We start from the raw sequence: 25,350 nt of genomic DNA, 5'->3' as shown, positions 1-25,350 counted from the left end.
TTTGTGTCTTTACATATTTTTTTTATCTTGTTTTATTAATATATGATCAAACTATTGATCATGAAAGTTGGACAGCAGCCAACAGATGAAACACAACCTCTAATAAAATCACTGAGATAAAGCAGACTGTAGAAAATAGTTTAATGAAAGAAAATATTACAGAGCAAATGTCTTAAAGAGCACTCCTTCAGCTTCACTCAGTCACTGTTAGCACAGAAACGTGGCTCCATGTAAGTGAGATAAACAGTATCAGATTTATTCCCAGGAAGTAACACAGAAATAATCCACCAAACACAAATCTCCAACTTTTTGTGCAAAGTTTAATGAAGTTTAATAATATCTGTTTTGGGGGAGAAGCCTGAACCTGCTGTGTGGGTCCTTCATGCTCTTCTTCCTCTTTAGTTTTCACAAGTCTCCCAGTTTGTTTGATCTCATTAAATATTATTAGGTTTTAATAAATAATTGTTTTTGTTTAATTAAAAGTTTGTTGAACCGAGGCAGCGCTGCTTACTGTGAGGTTACTCCGAGCTTTGGGTTTAGGGACCGTGATGATCACTTCCGCCTTCATCTATGTTTGGAGTCTTTGACTTTGAAAGGGCCGCAGAGCCGCTTCCTGTTTGCGCTCTAACTGCGGCTGACTTGCGCTCTCAGATGGAGTGATCGGTCCCGGCGCAGCATCCAGCCTCAGTCCGGACGGTGCGCCTGTGAGAGGAAGCGCGGAGCCGCCGTGTCCCTCCGTCAGCCTCTGTACCGAGCCCTCAGCCTCGCAGGGAGAAGTTCCGCCCTCGGGAGCTCCGTTCACACCGTAAACAAGCGGAGCTGAAGCGTCGGAGGAGAGGCAGCAGAGATGAACCCGCCGTGTGCCCGCTGTGGCAAGATCGTGTACCCGACGGAGAAAGTCAGCTGCCTGGACAAGGTGGGAACTTTGCTTTGGGGATAAAGCAGACAGGAAGCAGCGCAGTTAAATTTATGGTAACAAAAACATAATAACTGGAGGAGGTCACAGGTTGTAGGAGGCTGTGAGGGGAGCAAAGCTCACCTTTCACACGGTTCTCAGCTCCTCAGAGGAGGATCTGCCTTAGAGCGAGTGCTGCGACTTATTCCAGTTTGATTTCTCACTGAGACGGTGTTTGCTCATATTATAAATCATGTAATATTTGACTCTGGAGACAAAGCTGTGGGTTACAGTATGCTTAATTTACCACAGATGTATCTGCTTTCATCTGCTAATTAAAATGATATATAAATATTAATTTGATATATTTGACTGATTCGTTAACGTCTCCCTCAGTCCTCAGCTGTGTTTGTGGCCCTATAAAATATACTTTATGTAAACCTCTCATTACAGATCCAGGAATGTTGTGACAAACAGCATTCCAGTGAATTCTGTCTGGAATAACGGCTGTAACAGGAATGTTTTGGACCATCGTTGCCTCAGTGTTGATTTCCATGTTTGCTGGTAACACCTCTGTAATATAGTCGCTTGCATAATGGTGATAAATTATTAAAATATCTTCAGCAGCCTGCATGCTGCTGCTGTCTGTGCTGTGAGGCATCAGATGACACAACAGCACGTAGGCAGCACTGCTCGTAAGATCAGCTCATTAACAACAAACTGTTGTTTTACAAACCTGCAGCAAAGAAACAGTTTTTGATTGTGGAGGAAGCAGAAATGTTTTTACCTCAGAAATGAGGAGAGTTAGAGAGGAGGCTTAGAAACAGATGCTGCCTCACAGGCTGAGGTTACAACAGGCAGCCTTCACTCACTTTATGTTTTAGCTACAAAGTCTGAGAAAAACTGAAGAAGTGGAAATTTTCCTGTTTCTGCAGATGTTTAAAAGTTTTAAATAAAGCCTGTGTGCTGTTTGATCAGAGCAGCAGGCCCTGCTCCTGCCTGAAGAGGCTGTCACAGTTTTTACAGTGTGACTCTGATACTTCGTCTTTGCCTATTTTCTAACACAAACACTGATCCAGGACCAGCGTTAAATGAATAAGCTGTGAGGAAGAGACTGGAAGCACTCATTAAGTGTGAGGCAACAGCAGGCCTCAGTTAAACTCTGCTTTATAAGTTTGTTACATAAAAGCAAATAAATGTGTCCAAGTAATGATGAAAATAATAAATGACAGTTGGACCAAAACAAAGAGAAAATTCACATTTTCAAAGCATTTTAAAGTCTCATTTAAGCTCAGTGTGGGAGTCTTTCCTGTAGCTCCTCCTTTCCCTGCTCTCAGACTGCTGAAGTCAACATTAATGAAGATGATGATGCAATGAGAGGTTAAAGTAAACAGTGTGATGGTGGCTCTGATAATGACCCTTTTTATTCTCTGGGACTCAAAACTGCAGACTGAGACCATGAAACCATCAGGGAGGTGTTCACTGAGGTCACAGAGAGGCGGGGCTGTCAGTGCTGTCAGGTACTTTAGTGCACTTTATGTAAACACACAGGTCATAATCAAATGATTTTATCATTTTAGAGTCTAAAATATATTTATGCCTGTCAGCAGTGACCTGCAGTTGGACAGTTTTGAATTGAAAACAACTCTTTGATGTGTAAAATGCTGCATTGGTGGATACAGTCTGATATCAGTCTGATATCAGTCTGATGATACAGTCTGATATCAACCTGCATCAGCAGCCTGATATTAATATGAGGATTAATATAGAAGTCATATGACCATGCTGACATGTCCAACACAGACTTTAGTCACTTTCTAAGGATCTGAATAATCTCAGAGCAGGACAGATGGAGGATGATGTGTGCTGGATATTAAATGAGCCACTGAAGTCGTGTCAGCTTCAGACTTCATGCATATTTAGTTCCTGAGAGTCTAAAATGGTCTAAAGTCGATGGGAAATATCTTTTTTATCTGAGCCTTGCACCCACAGAAGGTGGAGCGTCTCAGTTTGTGGTTGTGATCTAAGCATTGATGGTGATAACAGGTGGTTTAAAGGGCTCAGCTCAGACGTGGTGTAAGAGCTGCAGGGAGAGCTTCACGGGTGAAACAGACACAGAAACAACAAGTCTGAGCTGGTCACCTGTCAGGGGTCAGATGTCCGTGACCTGGAGTGAGTGGATATGTTTACATCATATCTAATGCTTCTCGTGCCTGAGTATGAGGCTGTCCTGAACATTTAGGCTCAGGGTCTTAATCTGGAATTAACAGGGAAAGCTGAAGGACTGAGCAGGCTGGAGGCGCTTCATTGTTTCAAAACTTGCAACATTGTTTGACAAAATTTCAGCAAAGTAAAAGATAATCATTCTGTGATGTCAGTGCTTTAATCCTGCATTCTTCATAGTGGGCTGTAAGTCTGGTTGTATAGACGTGACTGAGAAAGCAACACTTTCCAACACTTTATGACAGGTGACAGGTTTAAGTTTATTTAATATAGTATATTAAATAATAGTATTATTTTATGTATTAAAGTCCAAATCTGAGCTGCTGCTCAACTTAAGGCTTTAAAAACTGGACTTTGCACATGTTTGGGTGATATTACAGTAGCTGCATCTATCTTTTATAAAGATCTGTGGTCACTAGCTGCTCTCTCACTATCGAACCATAATCAGGGAGCAGTGCAGGCAGCTCAGTTCAAACCTGTTTATTTAAAGAAAGTTTGCAAATATAAAAACATAATAAATCTCCTAACGAGGTGGCTCAGGTGAAATGATTTCAGAAAGCTGAAGCTGCATTTCCTCATTTAAATAAGCAAATATACGTAAGCAAATGCAGCCGGTGAGGTCACCATGTGCTTCTTCACAGATATTAGTAGAGCCCAACCGATATAGCAGTGCTGATATATTGTCCGATATTATTTGATAGTAATATATTTATATCAGCAGATAAATTCAATTTTCCTGTTGGAAATGCGTCTTGGTCTTCATAAATCATATATCGGTCAGGCTCTAATTATTAGAGGTGTAGACGATGCCTTAAACCTGCATTCTTTTTAATGACCACCAGGGGGCTGATAGCTGTGGTTTCAAAAAGACTTCCTGGGAAAATGGCCCTCTGCCCTGACCTTTGTAGCAGGTTCAGTCGCTCATTTCACATCCTCGAGAATAAAATGTTAAGATTTAATACATTTGGTCAAACGTGCTCAGACATGCAGTTTCAGTCAGATCCACTCCCAGCTCCTCACATCCAGTTTCAACATACCAAGAGAGGGAAAATGCTGAGCTCATAACAGGACTTCATAAAACATAAAGCTGCTGATAAACTTCCAGTTCACTCAGCTCCTGTGAAGGATGCACAGGAAATGAGTTTGCATCTTTAAAGATGAGATCTGTTCAGTATCACTGCACAGGAACTATAGGTGTACTTTGGTTTCAGAGTCCTGTTGATGTGTGTGTGAATCTGTGTGTGTTTTCAGAACTGGCATAAAGGATGTTTCCACTGTGAAGTTTGCAAGATGACGCTGAACATGAAGAACTACAAAGGCTATGATAAGAAACCCTACTGCAACGCGTGAGTCCTCCTCTTTGATACATCTCTTTGGTCTCTCTCTCCCTGTGTCCTTTATAAATAACACCACATGCTCTCCACATTTTGTGCTGCATGATGGCTGTTTGCAGAGTGCTTATTGAACCTTGCTGGGATGTCTCAGAGTATAAACAGCATCGCCCGGCTGTAGCTGCTGTGTTATTATCTGCGGGCGGTTCATATCTGTGTGCATATCTGGGTTTTTATAGCGGCGCTGGTTTTGGTTTTGGTTGGTTTCAGTGGTTTTGGTTGCGAGCCCAGCCCAGCTTCATTCCCTGCTGCTCCTCCTGCTCTGTTAGCATGCTCTGCTTCTTATTATTCATGCAGCTTGATGCCATTTATAGTGGAGAATATTTAGCATGCATCACCTTCACAGACGAGATTAAAAAAACCCTTCAAGGATCCAAGACTTGGATCTGTCTGATGGATGGTGGGAGTCAATCACAGCTGTGCTGCAGACCTTGTTGCAGTGTCTTATTGGGCGGTTGAGGCTTTGACCTTTGAGCGTGTTGCTGTTAGCTGGTTATAATGCAGCTGATGTGACAGTGTCTGAGCTCAGGGTCTGACCCTGCTGTAGAAAACAGGACTGTAAAAAGGCTCCATTCATTCACCTTTCTGTTGTCCTCCTGCTCCCCACTGAACACACTGCAGAGCAGCTTAAAGTGATGAGACCAGTGCTGAGCTTGGTGCTGTTATTAAATATTTGTTATTAAATATATGTCATGATTGTGGTGCAAATGTCATTGTACCTGGATTTGTTTAATAGTGTCAAACTGGACCCACAAAACTGTCCACACTCAGGTTGGGTACCTTCATGTTTGAGCTGATACCAGTTTATGTAACCAGCAGTACTTTTCCCAGTACTTCACTCTTATGAAATAATAAATTCAAAGTTTTCTCTTAAATCCGTTCGTACACACTCAGGTTAAAGCCTGGTCTCTCTGACACCTTACCCAGCTGCCTAATTAACCTGAAAACAATGTGGGTGGAGCTGTTGGATGTCTCACTAAAAGCTTCATCATCATCATCCATGTCTGTAACTTCTTTTACGCTGGCAACAGGAAGTCAGCTGCAGGAATGAGACTTGATACTCTGCAGCCTTCAGAAGCATTTCCTGCCTTTCCTCACATGTTACCATGAGCAGATTTGCAATTTGCATTACAAATGTTGCAGAGTGTGTGTCTGCGTCTAGTTTGGAAAAGTGTATCCACACCTGAGATTCCTTCTGCTCGCCACTGTAGGTTTGATGGATTCAGCGGGTCGTGGCAGTGACATCACATGATCTCGCTCTCTGGGCTCTATTACTGCTGGTGTTGCCGTCCAGTCTGACTGGACATATCTGCAATTTTATTGTTTCTATTAACCTTTTGACTGGCCACGCCCCGTCTGCAGGATGTATGTAGTGCTTCTGAATGTAAGTTGTGTATCAGACTACTGGGAGGATTGTGTGTTTTAGTCTATGTGTATATGTAGTGTTTACATTGTTTTAGATATACCATTTATTCATTTTGGGTGTGTGAGGGAATCACTGAAATAGAGTGGCTGCACAGTTAACAGGTTACACGCAGCAGAAAACAGCAGGCAGTGAAGCAGAAAGTGCAAATGAATGATTAAAAACTGGACGTCTGTCCACATCAAACTTGTCGTAAACTTTCCTGTAAATCAGTGTGTTTCAATCTCCACAGTTTTCCCTGAATATTTATGAAATGATACTTTTTGCATCCATGTGGTCACTGAGTAACAGAAAAGAGTTACCTGTGTGAGGTTGTAAAGGTGTTTCCTGGTGTCGGCCATCTTTGCTTCCTCTCACAGACCTCCTGTCCTCCTGCGATGAAGCAGCACTTAAAGCCTGAGGGGGCCCCTCACTGTGATGATGCTGCAGCTGCTGAAAAGCTGTATCATACATGCAGATGTCAAATAAAAAACTCATCCGGGAAACGTCCAGAGCCAAAGCAGAAGTGTGAAAGCTGCAGTTTCTGCAGGTGCCACCTGAGGCTCCTGAAAGGAGTCAGTTCCCACAGACTCCTGTGTTAGAGCCAAACTTTACAGCACTATAAAACAGCATGCTTACCTCCAGCCTGGCTTTGCCCTCTGTGACTCGTTTCCCCCCCTCATAACAACTCTAAGTTGGGCCGATGTTTTACTGAATTATGGGCATGACTGGTCTGATTGACAGGTGTCCACACCTGGGCAGCTGCTGGGCTGCAGCCACACTTTGAGTCAGGAAATGTTGTTGCCCTCTAACAGTCAGAACCTGTGAATGGTTTCAGCTCAGGTTCTCTGTGTCACTGACGGGCATCGTCTTTATTTTATTACAGCACTGAAAATTACAGCCTTCCTTAATACCCTGATATACTATAATACCATGATACCTCACGTCTGTTACTAATGTTGTGTCACCTGCTAAATGAGGACTCCTCACACTTGTTTCCTCGAAGCATGTTTTAGTTTCTGTCATGGAACATAGAAAATAAGTAACGGCACACACAACACGGTGGGTCCATGTAGGTCAGCCCTGCCTTCACTTTCACACGCTCAGTAATGGAGTGTGTACTTTTCCCAGAAACTCCATTAGAGTGTGTTTGCTCTGTGCTGAAGAATGTGACAGCAGGTCAGTCATTACCAGGGCTGCTTTAAACCGATATCTGTGTCATGGCCGGGGAGGAAACGGACGAGGAAGGACTCACATGAAGGACTCCAGAAGCAAACATAACTAAAAAGGGGATTTATTTCAACGGGGAGACACAAATACAAAAACCTTGGAAGGGAGGCACGGGGAGACGAAGGGCAGGCACAGGGAACACAGGAACATGCGGGCACAAAACATCAACGACGCAACAGAGAAAAAATGAAAACTGAGGGCTTAAATACACACTGGGTAATCAGGGCAAGAGGAAACAGCAGGGAACAACAGGTGAGGCAAATGAAACTAATACACAGGGGAAGCAAAGCTAAACACAAAGCACAAGGAAATCACATTGGCAAAATAAAACAGGAAGTGATAAACCAAGGAACACGCAGACAAGTCACAACACTGGGAACATGACAAACATACAGGGAGGACAAACTCAGGAAATAAACTTATTAACACAAAACGCTGGGCCAACGGCCCAGGACATGACAGTACCCCCCCCTCAAAGGCCGGCTCCCGACGGCCAAAACCAGAAACAAAACCAGACAAGGGCGGGAGGCGGGGGACCAGGAGGAGGGCCCGAAACAAAAAACAGACAGGGAGCAAACAAAGTCAGGAACAAACCCAAAAACACAAGGAAGCACTGGAGCAAGGGTAGAGCACAGGGGCAAAAAACAATAAGCAAAGGAACAGAACAAAGAAAAGCAATGGCACAAGCTGAATACAGTCCAAAAAACCAGAGCAAAAACACGGGGATGAGAAAACAAAAAAAAAAAAACAACCGGATGAAACAAAAAGCGACGGCACAAGGCCGGAGAGCTCCAATGTCCAAAACAGGGGGTCGAAACAAGGAACAGTCCAGGAGCTATGACAAAACAAAAAACAGCAGGGGAAAAAACAGTCCACAGTTCAGGGGAGTCAGTGGGAAATCCAAAAAAAAAAACACACAGTTCAGGAGGCCGACCGCGCTCCCAGCGGCGGCGGCGACGAGGACGAGAAGGAATCACTGGAGGCCGACCGCGCTCCCAGCGGGCGGCGGCGACGAGGACGAGAAGGAGTCACTGGAGGCCGACCGCGCTCCCAGCGGCGGCGACGAGGACGAGGAGGAGTCACTGGAGGCGACCGCGCTCCCAGCGGCGGCGACGAGGACGAGGAGGAGTCACTGGAGGCCGACCGCGCTCCCAGCGGCGGCGACGAGGACGAGGAGGAGTCACTGGAGGCCGACCGCGCTCCAGCGGCGGCGGCGACGACGAGGAGGAGTCACTGGAGGCCGACCGCGCTCCAGCGGCGGCGGCGACGACGAGGAGGAGTCACTGGAGGCCGACCGCGCTCCCAGCGGCGGCGGCGACGACGAGGAGGAGTCACTGGAGGCCGACCGCGCTCCCAGCGGCGGCGGCGACGACGAGGAGGAGTCACTGGAGGCCGACCGCGCTCCCAGCGGCGGCGGCAACGACGAGGGGTCACTGGAGGCCGACCGCGCTCCCAGCGGTGGCGGCGACGAGGAGGGGTCACTGGAGGCCGACCGCGGGGCGTGCGGCGGCGGCGACGGGGAGCAGACACTGGAGGCCGACCGCGGGGCATGCGGCGGCGGAGAAGGGCGACCCGGGCTCTGGTGGGAACCCTCGGGTGACGTGGAGCGCTCGGACTGAGCAGAGACCCCCACCGGCTCGGACTGAGCGGGACCCCCTGGCTCGGAGCGCTCGGACTGAGCGGAGATCCCCATCGGCTCGGACTGAGCGGGACCCTCGTGCGCGGAGCGCTCGGACTGAGCGGAGACCCCCATCGGCTCGGACTGAGCGGGACCCTCTGGCGCGGAGTGCTCGGACTGAGCGGGACCCCCTGGCTCGGACTGAGCGGAGACCCCCATCGGCTCGGACTGAGCGGGACCCTCTGGCGCGGAGCGCTCGGACTGAGCGGAGACCCCCATCGGCTCGGACTGAGCGGGACCCTCTGGCGCGGAGCGCTCGGACTGAGCGGAGACCCCCATCGGCTCGGACTGAGCGGGACCCTCTGGCGCGGAGCGCTCGGACTGAGCGGGACCCTCTGGCGCGGAGCTCTCGGACTGAGCGGAGACCCCCATCGGCTCGGACTGAGCGGGACCCTCTGGCGCGGAGCGCTCGGACTGAGCGGAGACCCCCATCGGCTCGGACTGAGCGGGACCCCCTGGCTCGGACTGAGCGGAGACCCCCATCGGCTCGGACTGAGCGGAGACCCCCATCGGCTTGGAGTGAGCTGAGCCCATGGGCTGAACGGGGCCTACATAGTGAGGCACCGGATGCGTAGGCTGGGACCGCGGAACAGGGCACACTGCTGCTTTATTGAGCAGCAGGGGCTGCTCGAGTAATAGCCGAGGTGCAGGGGGCTGCGTGGAAGCAGGCCGGGAGACGACTGGCTGCGTGGAAGCAGGCCGGGAGACGACTGGCTGCGTGGAAGCAGGCCGGGAGACGACTGGCTGCGTGGAAGCAGGCCGGGAGACGACTGGCTGCGTGGAAGCAGGCCGGGAGACGACTGGCTGCGTGGAAGCAGGCCGGGAGACGACTGGCTGCGTGGAAGCAGGCCGGGAGACGACTGGCTGCGTGGAAGCAGGCCGGGAGACGACTGGCTGCGTGGAAGCAGGCCGGGAGCCAGAGAGAGCGGGCTGTGAGCTAGGGAGATCTGGCTGCGTGGAAACAGACCGCGAGCGAGAGAGATCTGGCTGCGTGGAAACAGACCGAGAGCGAGAGAGATCTGGCTGCGTGGAAACAGACCGAGAGCGAGAGAGATCTGGCTGCGTGGAAACAGACCGAGAGCTAGGGAGATCTGGCTGCGTGGAAACAGACCGAGAGCTAGGGAGATCTGGCTGCGTGGAAACAGACCGAGAGCTAGGGAGATCTGGCTGCGTGGAAACAGACCGAGAGCTAGGGAGATCTGGCTGCGTGGAAACAGACCGAGAGCTAGGGAGATCTGGCTGCGTGGAGACAGACCGAGAGCTAGGGAGATCTGGCTGCGTGGAGACAGACCGAGAGCTCGCTGACACTGGGGCCTGAGAGGGAGCTGACACTACTGGAGCTACAGAAGGAGCAGGAGCTGAGGGAACTGGGACCAAAACCGAAGGAACTAAGACAGGGGCTGAGGGAACTGACTGAGAGGGCACTGAAACAGCTGACACTGGGGACCGAGGAAGAGTTACTGGAGCTGACTGAAGGCGAGGGAGAGCGACTGGAGCTAGAGCTGACTGAGACCCTGCTGCTGCAGCTAACACAGAAAACCGATGCGAAGGCTTGGACCTGGTTGCCCCCACCCGCGGAACAGGAACGGGTGCAGAGGTCAGCCCGTCCGTGGCTGCCCCCACCCGCGGAACAGGAACGGGTGCAGAGGTCAGCCCGTCCGTGGCTGCCCCCACCCGCGGAACAGGTACGGGTGCAGAGGTCAGCCCGTCCGTGGCTGCCCCCACCCGCGGAACAGGTACGGGTGCAGAGGTCAGCCCGTCCGTGGCTGCCCCCACCCGCGGAACAGGTACGGGTGCAGGGGGAGCTGGAGCCAAGGGAGCGGGAGCAGGGTGAGCAGAGGGAGCTGGAGCTAACTGAGGGGTCTGAGACTGCGACTGAGGAGGAGCTGGAGCTAACTGAGGGGTCTGAGACTGCGACTGAGGAGGAGCTGGAGCTAACTGAGGGGTCTGAGACTGCGACTGAGGAGGAGCTGGAGCTACAGCTGACTGGGAACACTGCGACTGAGGAGGAGCTGGAGCTACAGCTGACTGGGAACACTGCGACTGAGGAGGAGCTGGAGCTACAGCTGACTGGGAACACTGCGACTGAGGAGGAGCTGGAGCTACAGCTGACTGGGAACACTGCGACTGAGGAGGAGCTGGAGCTACAGCTGACTGGGAACACTGCGACTGAGGAGGAGCTGACACTGGAGGAACTGACACTGGAGGAACTGACAGAGTGCTAGGGTGAACAGACATTAGGGAAACCGACTGAAGGCTAGAGGGGCCTGAGTACGTCAAAACTGGCCGCGTGGAAGCAGGCCGGGAGACAGAAAGAGCAGACTGCGAGCTAGAGAGAGCAGGAGCTAAGGGCGTTAGAGCTGACTGCGAGGAGACTGACTGCGAGGAGACTGACTGCGAGGAGACTGACTGCGAGGAGACTGACTGCGAGGAGACTGACTGCGAGGAGACTGACTGCGAGGAGACTGACTGCGAGGAGACTGACTGCGAGCTAGGGAGAGGAGCTGACTGCGTGGAAGCAGCCTGAGGCACAGCTGACTGGGGAGACTGAGACACAGCTGACACCGGGCACTGAGAATGCGCTGACACTGGGGACTGAGAATGAGCTGACACTGGGGACTGCTGTAGGTGAAGGGTGGAGGTTAAGAAATCCTGCACTAACCCATGCAGAGAGCCAAATAACCAAGGGTAATCATCGACTAGCCCTTGCAGCTGGGCCGTGAGCTGTTGCTGTTCCTGCTCACATGGGTCAGCCAGAAGGTCCATAACCAGTGAATCCACCCAACGGATAATGGTCTGCTTTGCCACCTCAGGGAGGGGAAAGGCAGGGGGGGTGACGGGAATAATTGTCCGCAGGCATAGTAGCGTTGAAGCCAGTGTTACTCACGGAAACGGAGGATTGGGTGTGAAGTGGTGAAGCGGTCCGCGGCGTTATACCGCTCGGGTCTCGGGGTGCCTTCCGCCGTTGCTGCCGGGAACTCCCTCTCCTCCGCGGCTGCCGAGGAAGGGAGGGATCAGCGAAAGGGGAGGCAGGTGAGTGACGATGACGGGGACTGTTCAAAGACGCCGGGCCCCCCAGCGCTAGACGAGTGCCGTCGAAAAAATTGGAGCCGGAGGGGTTTTGTAATGGTCGCGTCGTTCTGTCATGGCCGGGGAGGAAACGGACGAGGAAGGACTCACATGAAGGACTCCAGAAGCAAACATAACTAAAAAGGGGATTTATTTCAACGGGGAGACACAAATACAAAAACCTTGGAAGGGAGGCACAGGGAGACGAAGGGCAGGCACAGGGAACACAGGAACATGCGGGCACAAAACATCAACGACGCGACAGAGAAAAAATGAAAACTGAGGGCTTAAATACACACTGGGTAATCAGGGCAAGAGGAAACAGCAGGGAACAACAGGTGAGGCAAATGAAACTAATACACAGGGGAAGCAAAGCTAAACACAAAGCACAAGGAAATCACATTGGCAAAATAAAACAGGAAGTGATAAACCAAGGAACACGCAGACAAGTCACAACACTGGGAACATGACAAACATACAGGGAGGACAAACTCAGGAAATAAACTTATTAACACAAAACGCTGGGCCAACGGCCCAGGACATGACAATCTGAGGTTTCACGTTAGCGTTCCACATTTGGCTTCTTAATTAGAAGGAGCTGAACTCACAGCCGTGTGGTCTCCTCCAACCTCTCAGGGGCTGGGAAGACTTTACATGGGCCCGAGTCTCATCACTGAACAAATACACTGATTTTCTTTATTTAGAACAGTATATTTTGGGGTTTAGTGGTCTCTGATGGTGGCTCTGATTGGATAGATCAGCCTGTAGGACTGAGGGTTGGATCTCTGTATAATTACATTATTTTTACTTGATGAAGTTCAAAGGGCACGATTGAAATTGTTGCTGTGGAGCTGTTATTTCCATCCATCAGGGTGTTACACCCACACAGGTTTCCAGTCCGTCACAGGGCCGCGGTGCTCACCCTCGCCCACTGATGGGTGGAGTCTGACCGTCAGCAGGATAACTCGGAAAATTACGACCGGATTTTGATGAAAATTTCTGGAGTTGTTTGGGGGGTGGTTGATGATCCGGATCACCATCTGGATCCAGGAATTTTTAAAAGGCTGCAGATGTGTGATTATTGTTCCTATCTTGAAAAGTTTTGAACCAAATTTCATGAAACTTTGTGGAAATATTCCTCAAGGGCCCGAGAACAAATGATTTCATGTTCAAGGTCAAGGGTCAAGGTCACCAAAACTTTTCCAAAGTTTTAAAAATCGCTGCGTCATTGTTGCTGACATGTTAAAATCCATGTGCAGTAGAAGGAAGAACCTCTGCTTGGAGTACTGAAGGCATCATTTTCAAACATGGACCTGTCTGAGGGACCAAAGTAAGCTAGAAGGGCTCACTCCTCACCTCAAGATCACACAGTGTAAACTATGATCCTGTTTTTTATTAAAAATGAGATCCACATGAACAGATGGAGATCAAAGGCAGATTTTGTGCAGTGACAGAAAGTTTATTATAAAGAAAAGAGGATTTTATTTTCATGTAGAACCACAAACAGTATTTTCTTTTTGAATAAATATTATTTAAGGTCAATAATGTTGGAAGAAATAATCTGGGAACTGATACCACCTTGGCCCGGGCCTCTCTCTCTTTCTGTGGAGTTTGCATGTTGTCCAAAGACATGCAGTTACTGGGGTTAAGTGGCCACTCTAAATTACCCATAGGTGTGAATGAGACCGCAAATGTAAGTGTGAATGATTGTCTGTCTCTCTGTGTTGGCCCTGCGACAGGCTGGTGACCTGTACAGGTGTACCCTGCCTCTCACCCTGTGTCAGCTGGGATAGGCTCCAGCCCCCCCGTGACTATGAACAGGATAAGTTGAAGTGAATGGATGGATGGATGGATGGATGGATGGATGGATGGATGGATGGATGGATGGATGGATGGATGGATGGATCAATCGATCTGGGAACTGTTGATAAAGAATATTTTTATAACTGTGTCATTTGATGCTGTCAGATCTAATAATCATAAACTGACTCGTGTAAGTAACGTGTGTTGATGGGGAGGCGAGCACTCAGAAGATAAAGCCAGATGTGTGTGTGTGTGTGCGTGTGTGTGTCTGTGTGTGTGTGTGTGTGCGTGTGTGTGTGTGTGTGCGCGTGCGCGTGTGTGTTCAGGGTTGTTGTTACAGAGTAATAAAGCAGAGTTTCTGTCTCAGCGCGATGCGTCATTCTAAAATCTGCTAACTCAAACTTTTGTATTAATTGTGTTTTTTGAATGCAGTAAAAATCAAACGTTGATAAACTTTGGTCTAAAATAGAAAGTGTTGCTGGTGAAGCCGATGAAGGAACCGTGTTTCTGGTTTTGCCTCGGTGTGTAGTTGCTGCCCTGCTGCCTCCTGTGTCACTGTGTCAGCTCTGTTTCTGTGCTGCAGACGTCCTGCAGGGATTTCTTACTCATCACTGAGAGGTTGGCTTTTGTAGCTCCCTGTTACATGTAGCGCTCAGTGTACAAACCAGCATCCTGTAATTACAGAGTGAGGCTCCGCCCCCTCTGACGCGGCCTGTTTTCACTGCCGCTGCATGTAACCGCTATCAAAAGCCCAGCAGCTATGTTTGTCTTGGCTGCATGTGTCACACTCCTGCTCCCTCAGCATTGTTGGGCTGAAGTCAACACGGCCTTTATTTTATTCTTGGTGTGCTTTGTAAACCAGCAGCTTTGATTATTATTGTGAGTCAATCCTGCACTGAAGTCATTTAAATGGAGGAGACGGAGTAAAGTTGACTTAACTTTAAAGTGGTGACAGACAGTTTTCATCCTCAGTGTAAATAAAGAGACTTTCTTAATGATCTCTGGTCTTTATTTCAGACTTGATTGACTTCTTTTTCAGTTCAGAGTGAACTTAAAGGTCTCTGGATCTAATGAGCTCGGTCCCGTGCTCCTAAAATCCGGTCTGCAGCTCCCAAAGGGAGGCAGAGAGGAAAAGGGGGGCAGGTAGTGACAAGGATTACAGAGGCACATGAGAGCCAACAATCTAACACACAACGCCTGCTGACGTTACTAATGCAAGCAGAAACACACACACAGACTCACACGCACACACACACAGCAGGTCATGGGTTGAGTTTTAATGTGTAGTGTCTGAACCAGGATGCCGTGTGACCTCTGACCTGTTTCATTAGCAGGGCTCTGCTGCGTTGGACCCTGCCCGTGCTCGGCGGTGACGGAGAATCATCGTTGTCAGATTAAATGTGTCACTTTAATTCTCACACACACCATATGACAGATTCTGAGTTTTATGTGCATGGAAATCAAACTTGGTGCTCTCTCTCAAACTGCAGCTTTGGCTTCAGATATAAGAAGGTATTAGCAAACGATAATTCATTAAAGAACTCACCAGTTTAGTTTTTACATGAGCAGAATACTTTATCATAAAACAGCAGCAGAGGAACAAATACTGCAGTCCTTCTAATGTCAGTCTCACAGACTGTAAATAAAAGATGCACATAGTCACGATGACATCACCCTTTGGTTTGTAAAGGCCTGTTGTGAACCTCTAATGTAGCATGTTGGCTGATACCACCAGAAGTGACCATATTTGTATGTAGGAGGTGGAACGTTAGCTAGCTTGCTAGCATTCATGAATTGTATGGACATAACGCACAGGTGCAGATACTTGCTAATCAGTGCTACTATGCATTAATTTATACTTTCCCAACAAAATAATTAGTTAGGGGGAAACCCCGTCAGTGCTGGTTGGTGTTAGATGTTTTATCTGAGCCTGAATTGTCTTTCCTCTGAGGATAGTTTATTTCTGAGCACTCCTTATCTTCTGAATTTAATCATCCTATTGGTAAAATAGTAAAAAAAAATGGTCACATACGTCCCTATATTAGTGACAGCTTCCTGTGTTGTGGCCCTAAAAAGTTTAAACAGGTGAGTTGTTTAAAAACTCACCCTGAGCTACAGCCACCAGAGACTCCCACCTGAAACATGTTTACAGCAGGCTACAAAAAGGATTTCAGTCTGTAGATCAGTTTGTTTTGATCATGTCTGGCTCAGAAAACTGAGATGACCTGATGATGTGAAATGAGTGGTGGCTGCATCCATCATTCATACGCTACCTGGACCCCGAGTCTCACTCTCATATTTTATTGTCCCACCTTTAGCTTTGATGACAGCACAGTTCTGAGTTGCATCAACTTTTCAGAAGATCCTGTATTGATGATGGGAGAGTCGTCAATATGAGATCTTATCGGTCTTCTTCAGCAAATCCCAAAGTTTCTCAGTGGGTTCGAGGTCTGGACTCTGTCGTAAATGGACTAGTTCTTATATAGCACTTTTGTACTCTGACTGAGAACTCAAAAAACGCTTATAGAACATGTTTACATTTACCCATTCATACAAGCACTTCCATCTGTATCTAAGCACTTTTATTGTCTAACATTCACACACATTCACACTCCAACGCTTGCGTCAGAGATCAGCTTGGGATTCAGTATCTTGCCCAAGGATACTTTGGCATGCGGCCTTGAGCAGCTGGGAATTGAACCGCCAACCTTCCAATTGGTAGGTGACCTGCTCTACCTCCTGAGCTACAGCCACCCTGATTGGTGGTCAGTCCATGTATGAACATGATGCCTCACCTGGTTTTATCATCTTGGAATATTCAGTTTGTCAGGGAAGAAAAAATCCATGGAAAAAGCTGGAATTGAGTATATTCAGGCGTGTAGAGCAGCAGATTGTTTTGGTTAGCGGACATGTTTCTAATAACTCTCAGATTATATTGTTGTTGATTAAACAGTGACACACTTCTGCTGACTGTGCTCGTCAGAGGAGTCTTCCTGCATGAGATCTTTCTGTTTAATTAACTGGTCCTTTATGCAAATTAGTATTAATCAAAGCTGGTTATGTAACACTGCACACCAGCTGCTCATGTGAGCCAGCAGATCACAGTGAAGTCTGTAAGACGGTCTCACTCAGTCTCCCCTCCATCATCATCAACAGCATGTGTTTAAATGGATTAATGTTAATATTATTCTGCATGTTGTGTGCATGCTAACAGCCTTTTATCAGCTCAGATTGTTGTGGGTAAGACTGTGTGGTTATGTAACACAACTGCCCACATAACCCAGATACTCCGGTCTTATTGTGCTCCTCAAAGAGAGAAAAAACTGTTCATTTCTGTGTCTGCTGCTTCAGCGAGGCAGTCCCAGTGGAAGTGAATCAGATCATTTATGTTTGATTCATGCGTCTTAGTCAGAGTAGTCAGAGTGACAGGCTGTGCAGAGTGAGCATGGAGAGGATGAGCGTCTCCTCCAGGTGTTTCTGCTGAAATCGGTCACAGAAGGAAAAACGTCCTTTAAAATCCATTAAAAGCTTCGCGGCTCAGTTTTTACGTTTGTTGTATTAATATTAATTTGCATTTCATTGCAGCCACTGGAAAATTTACAGATGATGCTGCAGGAGCAGAGACCTGCACCAGCTGAAATCTGCTTATTAAAAATAGTTAAAGGTGTAAACAGGCGTGAAAACTGAACTCTAATAATGTGTGTTTGTGCAGAGCTCAGCACTGACTCAGTGAGAGCTGTTATAGGAACCTGATAAAATGTTGGCCTGCTCACTTAAAACATATAGAAAATTTGACTTTGTTGTATTAAATGTGTTTATTCATTGATTTACAGCTTTTTATTGACAGTATCTGAACTGTTAGTGATGTTTTATTTAATACAGCCCATCTAACCAAACAGGAAGTTGACCACCAGGTGAAAACAGTCTAAATCAGCTGATGGTGGGAATATTTATATCTCCTGGCTAATACCTTCTAACATGGACAAATAAAATCCTGCATGAGTGGATTCTCATTGCTAATAATCATAGCTGGTAACCTGGTTCACCAGTGACAGCATACGTCCAGACTGTGGTGACATCGTTCTCTATGAATGTGATACTCTCTGCTCTGATTCAGCCCAGTGCTGCAAAACTGACCGGACAGCACTTACAGTGCAGATGTCAGTGACCCAAAGCGTACTGCAAAGATAACCCAGAGTGTCTCAAGCCAAAGAAAGGGGATATTCTTAAATGTTCAGTTGAATAACCTGACATCGATGCAATCGATGCAATTTTAAGAAAAAAGTGGAGGCAGAAAGAGCCACAAACAGGAGCTGGAGGCTGCAGGAAGGGCCCGGCAGAGCATTCGGTGCAGGAATATCCTCGACTACTCGAGTAGATGCTTAAACGTTTTCTGCCTGTTATTCGCTGCCAGAAATAATAGTCAGTTATTATTCTTCTTCCAATATAATGTAACAGCAGTTATCAGTTCAAAGATGTTACGATGCTAGCAGCCACTGACAGGAGGAAGAGGTGAACTGAGCCCGTGGGTTTATGGCCTTAGGCAGTGATTGGCTGCAGAGGTAATCAGTCAACATTTGCCTTCTACAGTAACAGTTAGCCTGCGTGCTAGCATGCGTCATATTTGTGTCTTTGTCTTTCTGTCATTAAACTTGGCACAGACAGGAAGTCCTCATTCAGGTCTTATTGCTGTTTGGCAGTGACGCAAACACAGCTGTGCACAAACCCAGGCAGGTGTCACTAACAGCAGAGGTCACATGAATGTTTTTGGCGTTACCCTTTGACCCATGTAAGCGCTCCTGAAGTGTTTCCATCTCCCACAGCGGCGAGGAGTTCAAACCTGTTTAACCTGGTGTTTGGTTACGTTTAGACATTAACCTGCTTAAATAGGTTTAAATAAAACATAACTCTCAATAAAAGGTTTGAGAAACAACCTGCGAGTCATTTCTGAGTTCATCCAGTTTACTCGTTGCTGCTCACAGATCAGTTTGGGTCCTAACAGCGTGCTTACTCTGTCTCTACAGTATTTCTACATGTTTTTCTCAGTTCCTGGGTTTGTGCACAGATTGAACATACACATGAAAGCAGAGAGCTCACAAACAGACGGGCCTGTCTCACAGAGGGAAGCAGGAGATAACTCCGACTGTGAGAAACAAAGACCTGACTGCAGTTCACTGAGAGACGGAGCTGCTGAAAGGATAAAACTTACGTAACCCTCCATCTAATCTTTCACGGTCTGACTCGAGAGTCTGCTGAGAGGGGACGAGGACCGAGTTAGAGACAGTTTCAAGAACAGAAATCAATAGAAATGTGAAGGATTACAGAAGCAGAGGGCGAGTGGGAAGCTCCGTCATTACCATGAAAGAACACAGAGGAGGAGAGGACAGAGGGACGAGCAGCGGCTCTATTGAAGGCCAGCTGAGAGCATCACGCATGAATGAGCCAGCAGAAAGGCGAGGGACAGAGAAGAGACAGAGTCCTGGTGGTGGAAGTCCGTGTCTCTGTAAACAGCCTGAGTCCATGCTGCTCTGTCACAGAGTAAAGAGCTCTCAGTGATCCCACAGTCGTCTCCCAGTTTACCTTTGTGGAGTCATGTAAGTAAACTTTATTTAGGTTGTGCTTTTCACAGGCATAAAAGTCACAACACACAAATAATATCTAAACAGAACCGTTTTAAAACAATAAAAATAAAGAAGACAGACCTTTATTTACCTGTCCTTCCTCACCTGTGTGCACTCTCCCCTCTTTTCTTCCTCTAAACTTGTTTTAACAAGTTCTTCATTTAAAATGTGATTTAGTCCCGTTCTCTTTTCTTTGCCCTCCTGCTCTCCTCCTCTCAGCATAATAAAGACAGAGCTGAGGACAGCGCGGCCTCTTGTCTCCTTAATGAAGATATAAAGCAGCACTATTTGCTGACTGAGACTCGTCTCCATGAACTAGAGACAAAGGTCCTGCCTGCACAGCAGGATCTCACAATGACTCTATTTAAACTCAAATCCGTGGCCCAACCTTTGCTCCTGCATTGGTGAAGACAGAAGAGTTGGTAGTTTAATCTAGAAGAAGATTTTGGAGGGTTTTTATTAGAGATGGCACGATACCACTTTTTTATGTCCGATACCGATATTTTACATTTGGATATCAGCCGATACTGATATTTAAAAAATAGTTGAAAACTTTTCTGTTTAACCAGGCTTTCTGGTTTCTGACTTTTTTTTTAATTCTTTTTCTCTTAATATGGTAATGTTATGTTTTTAACATAGTGTTTTCTGGGGTGGGGGGGTGATATTGTGTTTTAATTATTGTACAGCGCTTTTCTGTCTGTGAAAAACGCTATATAAATAAACTTTACTTACAACAATAACTATCACCTGAATCCTGTTGCTTCTGTGTGAGAAGGTGATGCTTATGGCATGTTGCAAATTTTATTAGGGCTGCAACTATCGATTATTTTAGCAATTGTGTATTCTATTTATATTGATTACCCAAGTAACTGGATAAGAAATACTTTTTTTCATATTAACAGTTCATCTGCATATTTTAACTTCTCTACTGCAGTTTTTCCCTGTGTGAAACAAACAGGGTGGATGGAGCAGCTACAAAGTTCTCGTTTCTTCACTTACTGATCAGGTGGTTGATGAAGGACCTCCAGCTGTTTCCCAGTAAAGGTTTAATGGAGGTTACAGGGACGAAAAGGCTGCTTTTGGACACTAGAAAAACATTTCCTTCTGCTCCATCAGAGCTCGCTGGCTCCGCCTCTTTCCGCTTGTGGAGACAGACTGCACGTAAATCAGCTGACTGCTGCTGTTGCGTCATCAGTGTTCACGTGAAAAACTAGGAGCTGCGTGAGCGCAATCTTGTAATGCTTTATATTTACAAGCATTCTCCTAAATACGTTTCTACTGCAGGTCTATATTTAGTCACAAATCAGGGATTAAAGTATCGAAAATATTTTGACGGGGAAGGGGTTCTTCCGGTACCGGACGGACACCAGTGCTAATAGCTGCGCTCGCTAGCAGTATGTCCGGGAGCTGAAGTAGAGAAAAAACAGCTGATTCTCAGCACAGCGAGCACAACACACAAACAAGGCAGAGAGCGGTGGAGGCGGAAAAACATGTCAGCGATGATCGCTCAGTGTCAAAGGGAATCCGTTGCAGCGACGGAGGATCTGAGGGGGTTGTTTTCTAACTCCTGATCCCCCACTCCATTCCAGTAGGTGGCGGTAATGCAGCTCTAAGCTGGTTTGGTCAACCGCAAACCCACACGAAGAAGAAGCCGACTGAGCCCTGTAATGCAGCTAATGTGAGCGAAACGTTATTTAATGTATCGGATTACATTTTTTTATTTCTTTCCGATATCCGATCCAGTAATTTAGGCCAGTATCGGACCGATACTGAATATCGGATCGGCGCATCCCTAGTTTTTATTAGAGTGGTGCTTCAGGTGGAAGGAGCAAACATCAGGCAGCAGGCACAGGTGGTTTTTGGTGACCTGCAAAGACCTGAGGGGCGAGCTGTGAAGAAGTCAGGCTTTCTTTGCATTAGCTGGCTTCCTCTGATAAACCAGGCTTTCTGCTGCAGGCTTACTTAAAAAGGGACGTTTCACACATCATCTGCACAAAATGATCTGCCGCCAACTCCAGAGACGTTATCAGATGATGGTGATGATAAAAAGGTCGTTAAAAATCTATGAAAACATAAAAAATATTAGTTATTTCTATGAAACATTAAACTGGACACAAGATTAAAGATTACTGTCCCATAAGAATGTTACTGATTGAACAGGTGCTCCTGGCATTCCTGCATCTCAGAATCAAGTCCAAAAACACAAAATGAATGAATGTATGAAAATGAATCCAGTTATTCCAGTGGGAACGTGCTGGAACAGCTGGGAGTCATTCCTGATGTTTGTGCTTCAGAAACCGAACGCTCCCAGCAGAGACTCTGTGACACATTTGATGGTGCTGCTGTTATGGGCTAGGATGGTGGCAGTATTGATCGTAGTAGTATTGATGGTGGCAGTATTGGTCGCAGTAGTATTGATGGTGGTAGTATTTATCGCAATAGTATTGATGGTGGCAGTACTGGTCGCAGTAGTATTGATGGTGGCAGTATTGATCGCAGTAGTATTGATGGTGGTAGTATTTATCGCAGTAGTATTGATGGTGGCAGCATTGATGGCGGCAGTATTGATCGCAGTAGTATTGATGGTGGCAGCATTGATGGTGGCAGTATTGATCACAGTAGTATTGATGGTGGCAGTACTGGTCGCAGTAGTATTGATGGTGGCAGTACTGGTCGCAGTAGTATTGATGGTGGCAGTATTGATCGCAGTAGTATTGATGGTGGCAGTATTGATCGCAGTAGTATTGATGGTGGCAGTACTGATCGCAGTAGTATTGATGGTGGCAGTATTTATCGTAGTAGTATTGATGGTGGTAGTATTGATGGTGGCAGTATTGGTCGCAGTAGTATTGATGGTGGCAGTACTGGTCGCAGTAGTATTGATGGTGGTAGTATTTATCGCAGTAGTATTGATGGTGGCAGCATTGATGGTGGCAGTATTGATCGCAGTAGTATTGATGGTGGCAGTATTGATCGCAGTAGTATTGATGGTGGCAGTATTGATCGCAGTAGTATTGATGGTAGTAGTATTGATGGTGGCAGTATTGATCGCAGTACTATTGATGGTGGCAGTATTTATCGTAGAAGTATTGATGGTGGTAGTATTAAAGGTGGCAGTACTGGTCGCAGTAGTATTGATGGTGGTAGTATTTATCGCAGTAGTATTGATGGTGGCAGTATTGATCGCAGTAGTATTGATGGTGGTAATATTGATGGTGGCAGTATTGGTCGCAGTAGTATTGATGGTGGCAGTACTAGTCGCAGTAGTATTGATGGTGGTAGTATTTATCGCAGTAGTATTGATGGTGGCAGCATTGATGGTGGCAGTATTGGTCGCAGTAGTATTGACGGTGGCAGTATTGATCGCAGTAGTATTGATGGTGGCAGTATTGGTCGCAGTAGTATTGATCGCAGTAGTATTGATGGTGGCAGTATTGATCGCAGTAGTATTGATGGTGGCAGTATTGGTCGCAGTAGTATTGATGGTGGCAGTATTGATCGCAGTAGTATTGATGGTGGCAGTATTGATTGCAGTAGTATTGATGGTGGCAGTATTGATCGCAGTAGTATTGATCGCAGTAGTATTGATGGTGGCAGTATTGATTGCAGTAGTATTGATCGCAGTAGTATTGATGGTGGCAGTATTGATCGCAGTAGTATTGATCGCAGTAGTATTGATGGTGGCAGTATTGGTCGCAGTAGTATTGATGGTGGCAGTACTGGTCGCAGTAGTATTGATGGTGGTAGTATTTATCGCAGTAGTATTGATGGTGGCAGCATTGATGGTGGCAGTATTGATCGCAGTAGTATTGATGGTGACAGTATTTATCGCAGTAGTATTGATGGTGGTAGTATTGATGGTGGCAGTATTGATGGTGGTAGTATTGATGGTGGCAGTATTTATCGTAGAAGTATTGATGGTGGTAGTATTGAAGGTGGCAGTACTGGTCGCAGTAGTATTGATGGTGGTAGTATTTATCGCAGTAGTATTGATGGTGGCAGTATTGATCGCAGTAGTATTGATGGTGGCAGTAATGATCGCAGTAGTATTGATGGTGGCAGTATTGGTCGCAGTAGTATTGATGGTGGCAGTACTAGTCGCAGTAGTATTGATGGTGGTAGTATTTATCGCAGTAGTATTGATGGTGGCAGCATTGATGGTGGCAGTATTGATCGCAGTAGTATTGATCACAGTAGTATTGATGGTGGCAGTATTGATCGCAGTAGTATTGATCGCAGTAGTATTGATGGTGGCAGTTTTGATTGCAGTAGTATTGATGGTGGCAGTATTGATCGCAGTAGTATTGATGGTGACAGTATTGATCGCAGTAGTATTGATGGTGGCAGTATTGATCGCAGTAGTATTGATGGTGGCAGTATTGATTACAGTAGTATTGATCGCAGTAGTATTGATGGTGGCAGTATTGATTGCAGTAGTATTGATGGTGGCAGTACTGGTCGCAGTAGTATTGATGGTGGTAGTATTTATCGCAGTAGTATTGATGGTGGCAGTAGTGATCGCAGTAGTATTGATCGCAGTAGTATTGATGGTGGCAGTATTGATTGCAGTAGTATTGATCGCAGTAGTATTGATGGTGGCAGTATTGATCGCAGTAGTATTGATGGTGGCAGTATTGATTGCAGTAGTATTGATCGCAGTAGTATTGATGGTGGCAGTATTGATTGCAGTAGTATTGATCGCAGTAGTATTGATGGTGGCAGTATTGATCGCAGTAGTATTGATGGTGGCAGTATTGATGGTGGCAGTATTGGTCGCAGTAGTATTGATGGTGGCAGTATTGATCGCAGTAGTATTGATCACAGTAGTATTGATGGTGGCAGTATTGATCGCAGTAGTATTGATGGTGGCAGTATTGATTGCAGTAGTATTGATGGTGGCAGTATTGATCGCAGTAGTATTGATGGTGGCAGTAGTGATCGCAGTAGTATTGATCGCAGTAGTATTGATGGTGGCAGTATTGATTGCAGTAGTATTGATCGCAGTAGTATTTATGGTGGTAGTATTGATCGCAGTAGTATTGATCGCAGTAGTATTGATGGTGGTAGTATTGATCGCAGTAGTATTGATCGCAGTAGTATTGATGGTGGCAGTATTGATCGCAGTAGTATTGATCGCAGTAGTATTGATCGCAGTAGTATTGATCGCAGTAGTCTTATGGTGGTGGTTTTATAAAGAAAGAGGCGGAGGATCCTGATTTTCATGAATCAGCTGTTATAAATGCAGACGTGCTGGGACGGACGGTGCTGAGCTGATGTGACGGGTTCAAGAGCCAACATGAAAGAGATGAGGTGCTGATCTGTGCTCCAAACTAGGCGTGCAGTGCCGGGACCGCAGAGATGATTAGATTTGATGTTTTATGTCTTATTTCGAAATTATTTAGAGGAATTACATAACGGCCCATTTCCCAGGAGAACAGCATGGCAGCATTCTAATGATATTTATAGAGAAGTCAGTGTTTTTCCTGTTATATGGGAAATGTGTTCCTCTTACAAAGGAAAAACCTCTTCAGTCATTTATGATCTCGTTCTCTGTGTTTGTGTTAAACTCAGACTCCTCCTAATCTCAGCTGCAGATCTTCCCGGCAGGCTGCTCTTAAATCTTCTCGGTGATGTTATCTCTTACTTAAAGGAGCGCAGCCTGAATTGGTGCCCTTCATTTCTCGTGGCCTTTTATCTGCGCCTGCCACCAACACAAAGCTGTGAGGAGGCCTTAAATGCTGCCAGTGAAGCTGAACTAATTAAAGTGAAGTTATGGTTCAGCAGCTTTCTCACCCAGGAGAGCATTCTACTTAATTCTACTTAAACAGTGACACAATAGAAGCACTTTCTGAAGCCTGTCGCTCTGACACACAAGGTGTCCTTAAAAGGTGTTGGGGTGTGGCACTCCGCCTTTTAAGAGTGACATCATTAGCCATGGGAGGGGCCTGAAACTCAGTTATTAGCATAAAAGACTTAATTACATTTAATTGCATGTTAGGTCTTAATTCATGCAGGCATGAGGAGGCGGAGCCTGCACA

At 46.6% G+C, this 25,350-nt stretch overlaps 1 protein-coding gene across 1 annotated transcript in view; it reads left to right on the top strand.

Moving 5' to 3' along the window:
• Positions 1-659: 659 nt before the first annotated feature.
• Positions 660-25,350, top strand: part of nebl (nebulette) — a 112,936-nt gene continuing 88,245 nt past the window's right edge. The window contains exons 1-2 of the mRNA XM_030756249.1: positions 660-916; positions 4,370-4,464. Of these exons, the coding sequence (XP_030612109.1) occupies positions 848-916; positions 4,370-4,464 (164 nt within the window). The 5' untranslated portion in view covers positions 660-847. The remainder of the gene's footprint in view (positions 917-4,369; positions 4,465-25,350) is intronic.

The sequence above is a fragment of the Archocentrus centrarchus genome, chromosome 20 (assembly GCF_007364275.1).
Source record: "Archocentrus centrarchus isolate MPI-CPG fArcCen1 chromosome 20, fArcCen1, whole genome shotgun sequence".
NCBI lineage: Eukaryota > Metazoa > Chordata > Actinopteri > Cichliformes > Cichlidae > Archocentrus > Archocentrus centrarchus.
The sequence above is the reverse complement of the archived record's forward strand: the minus strand, read 5'-3'. Positions and strand labels throughout refer to the sequence as shown.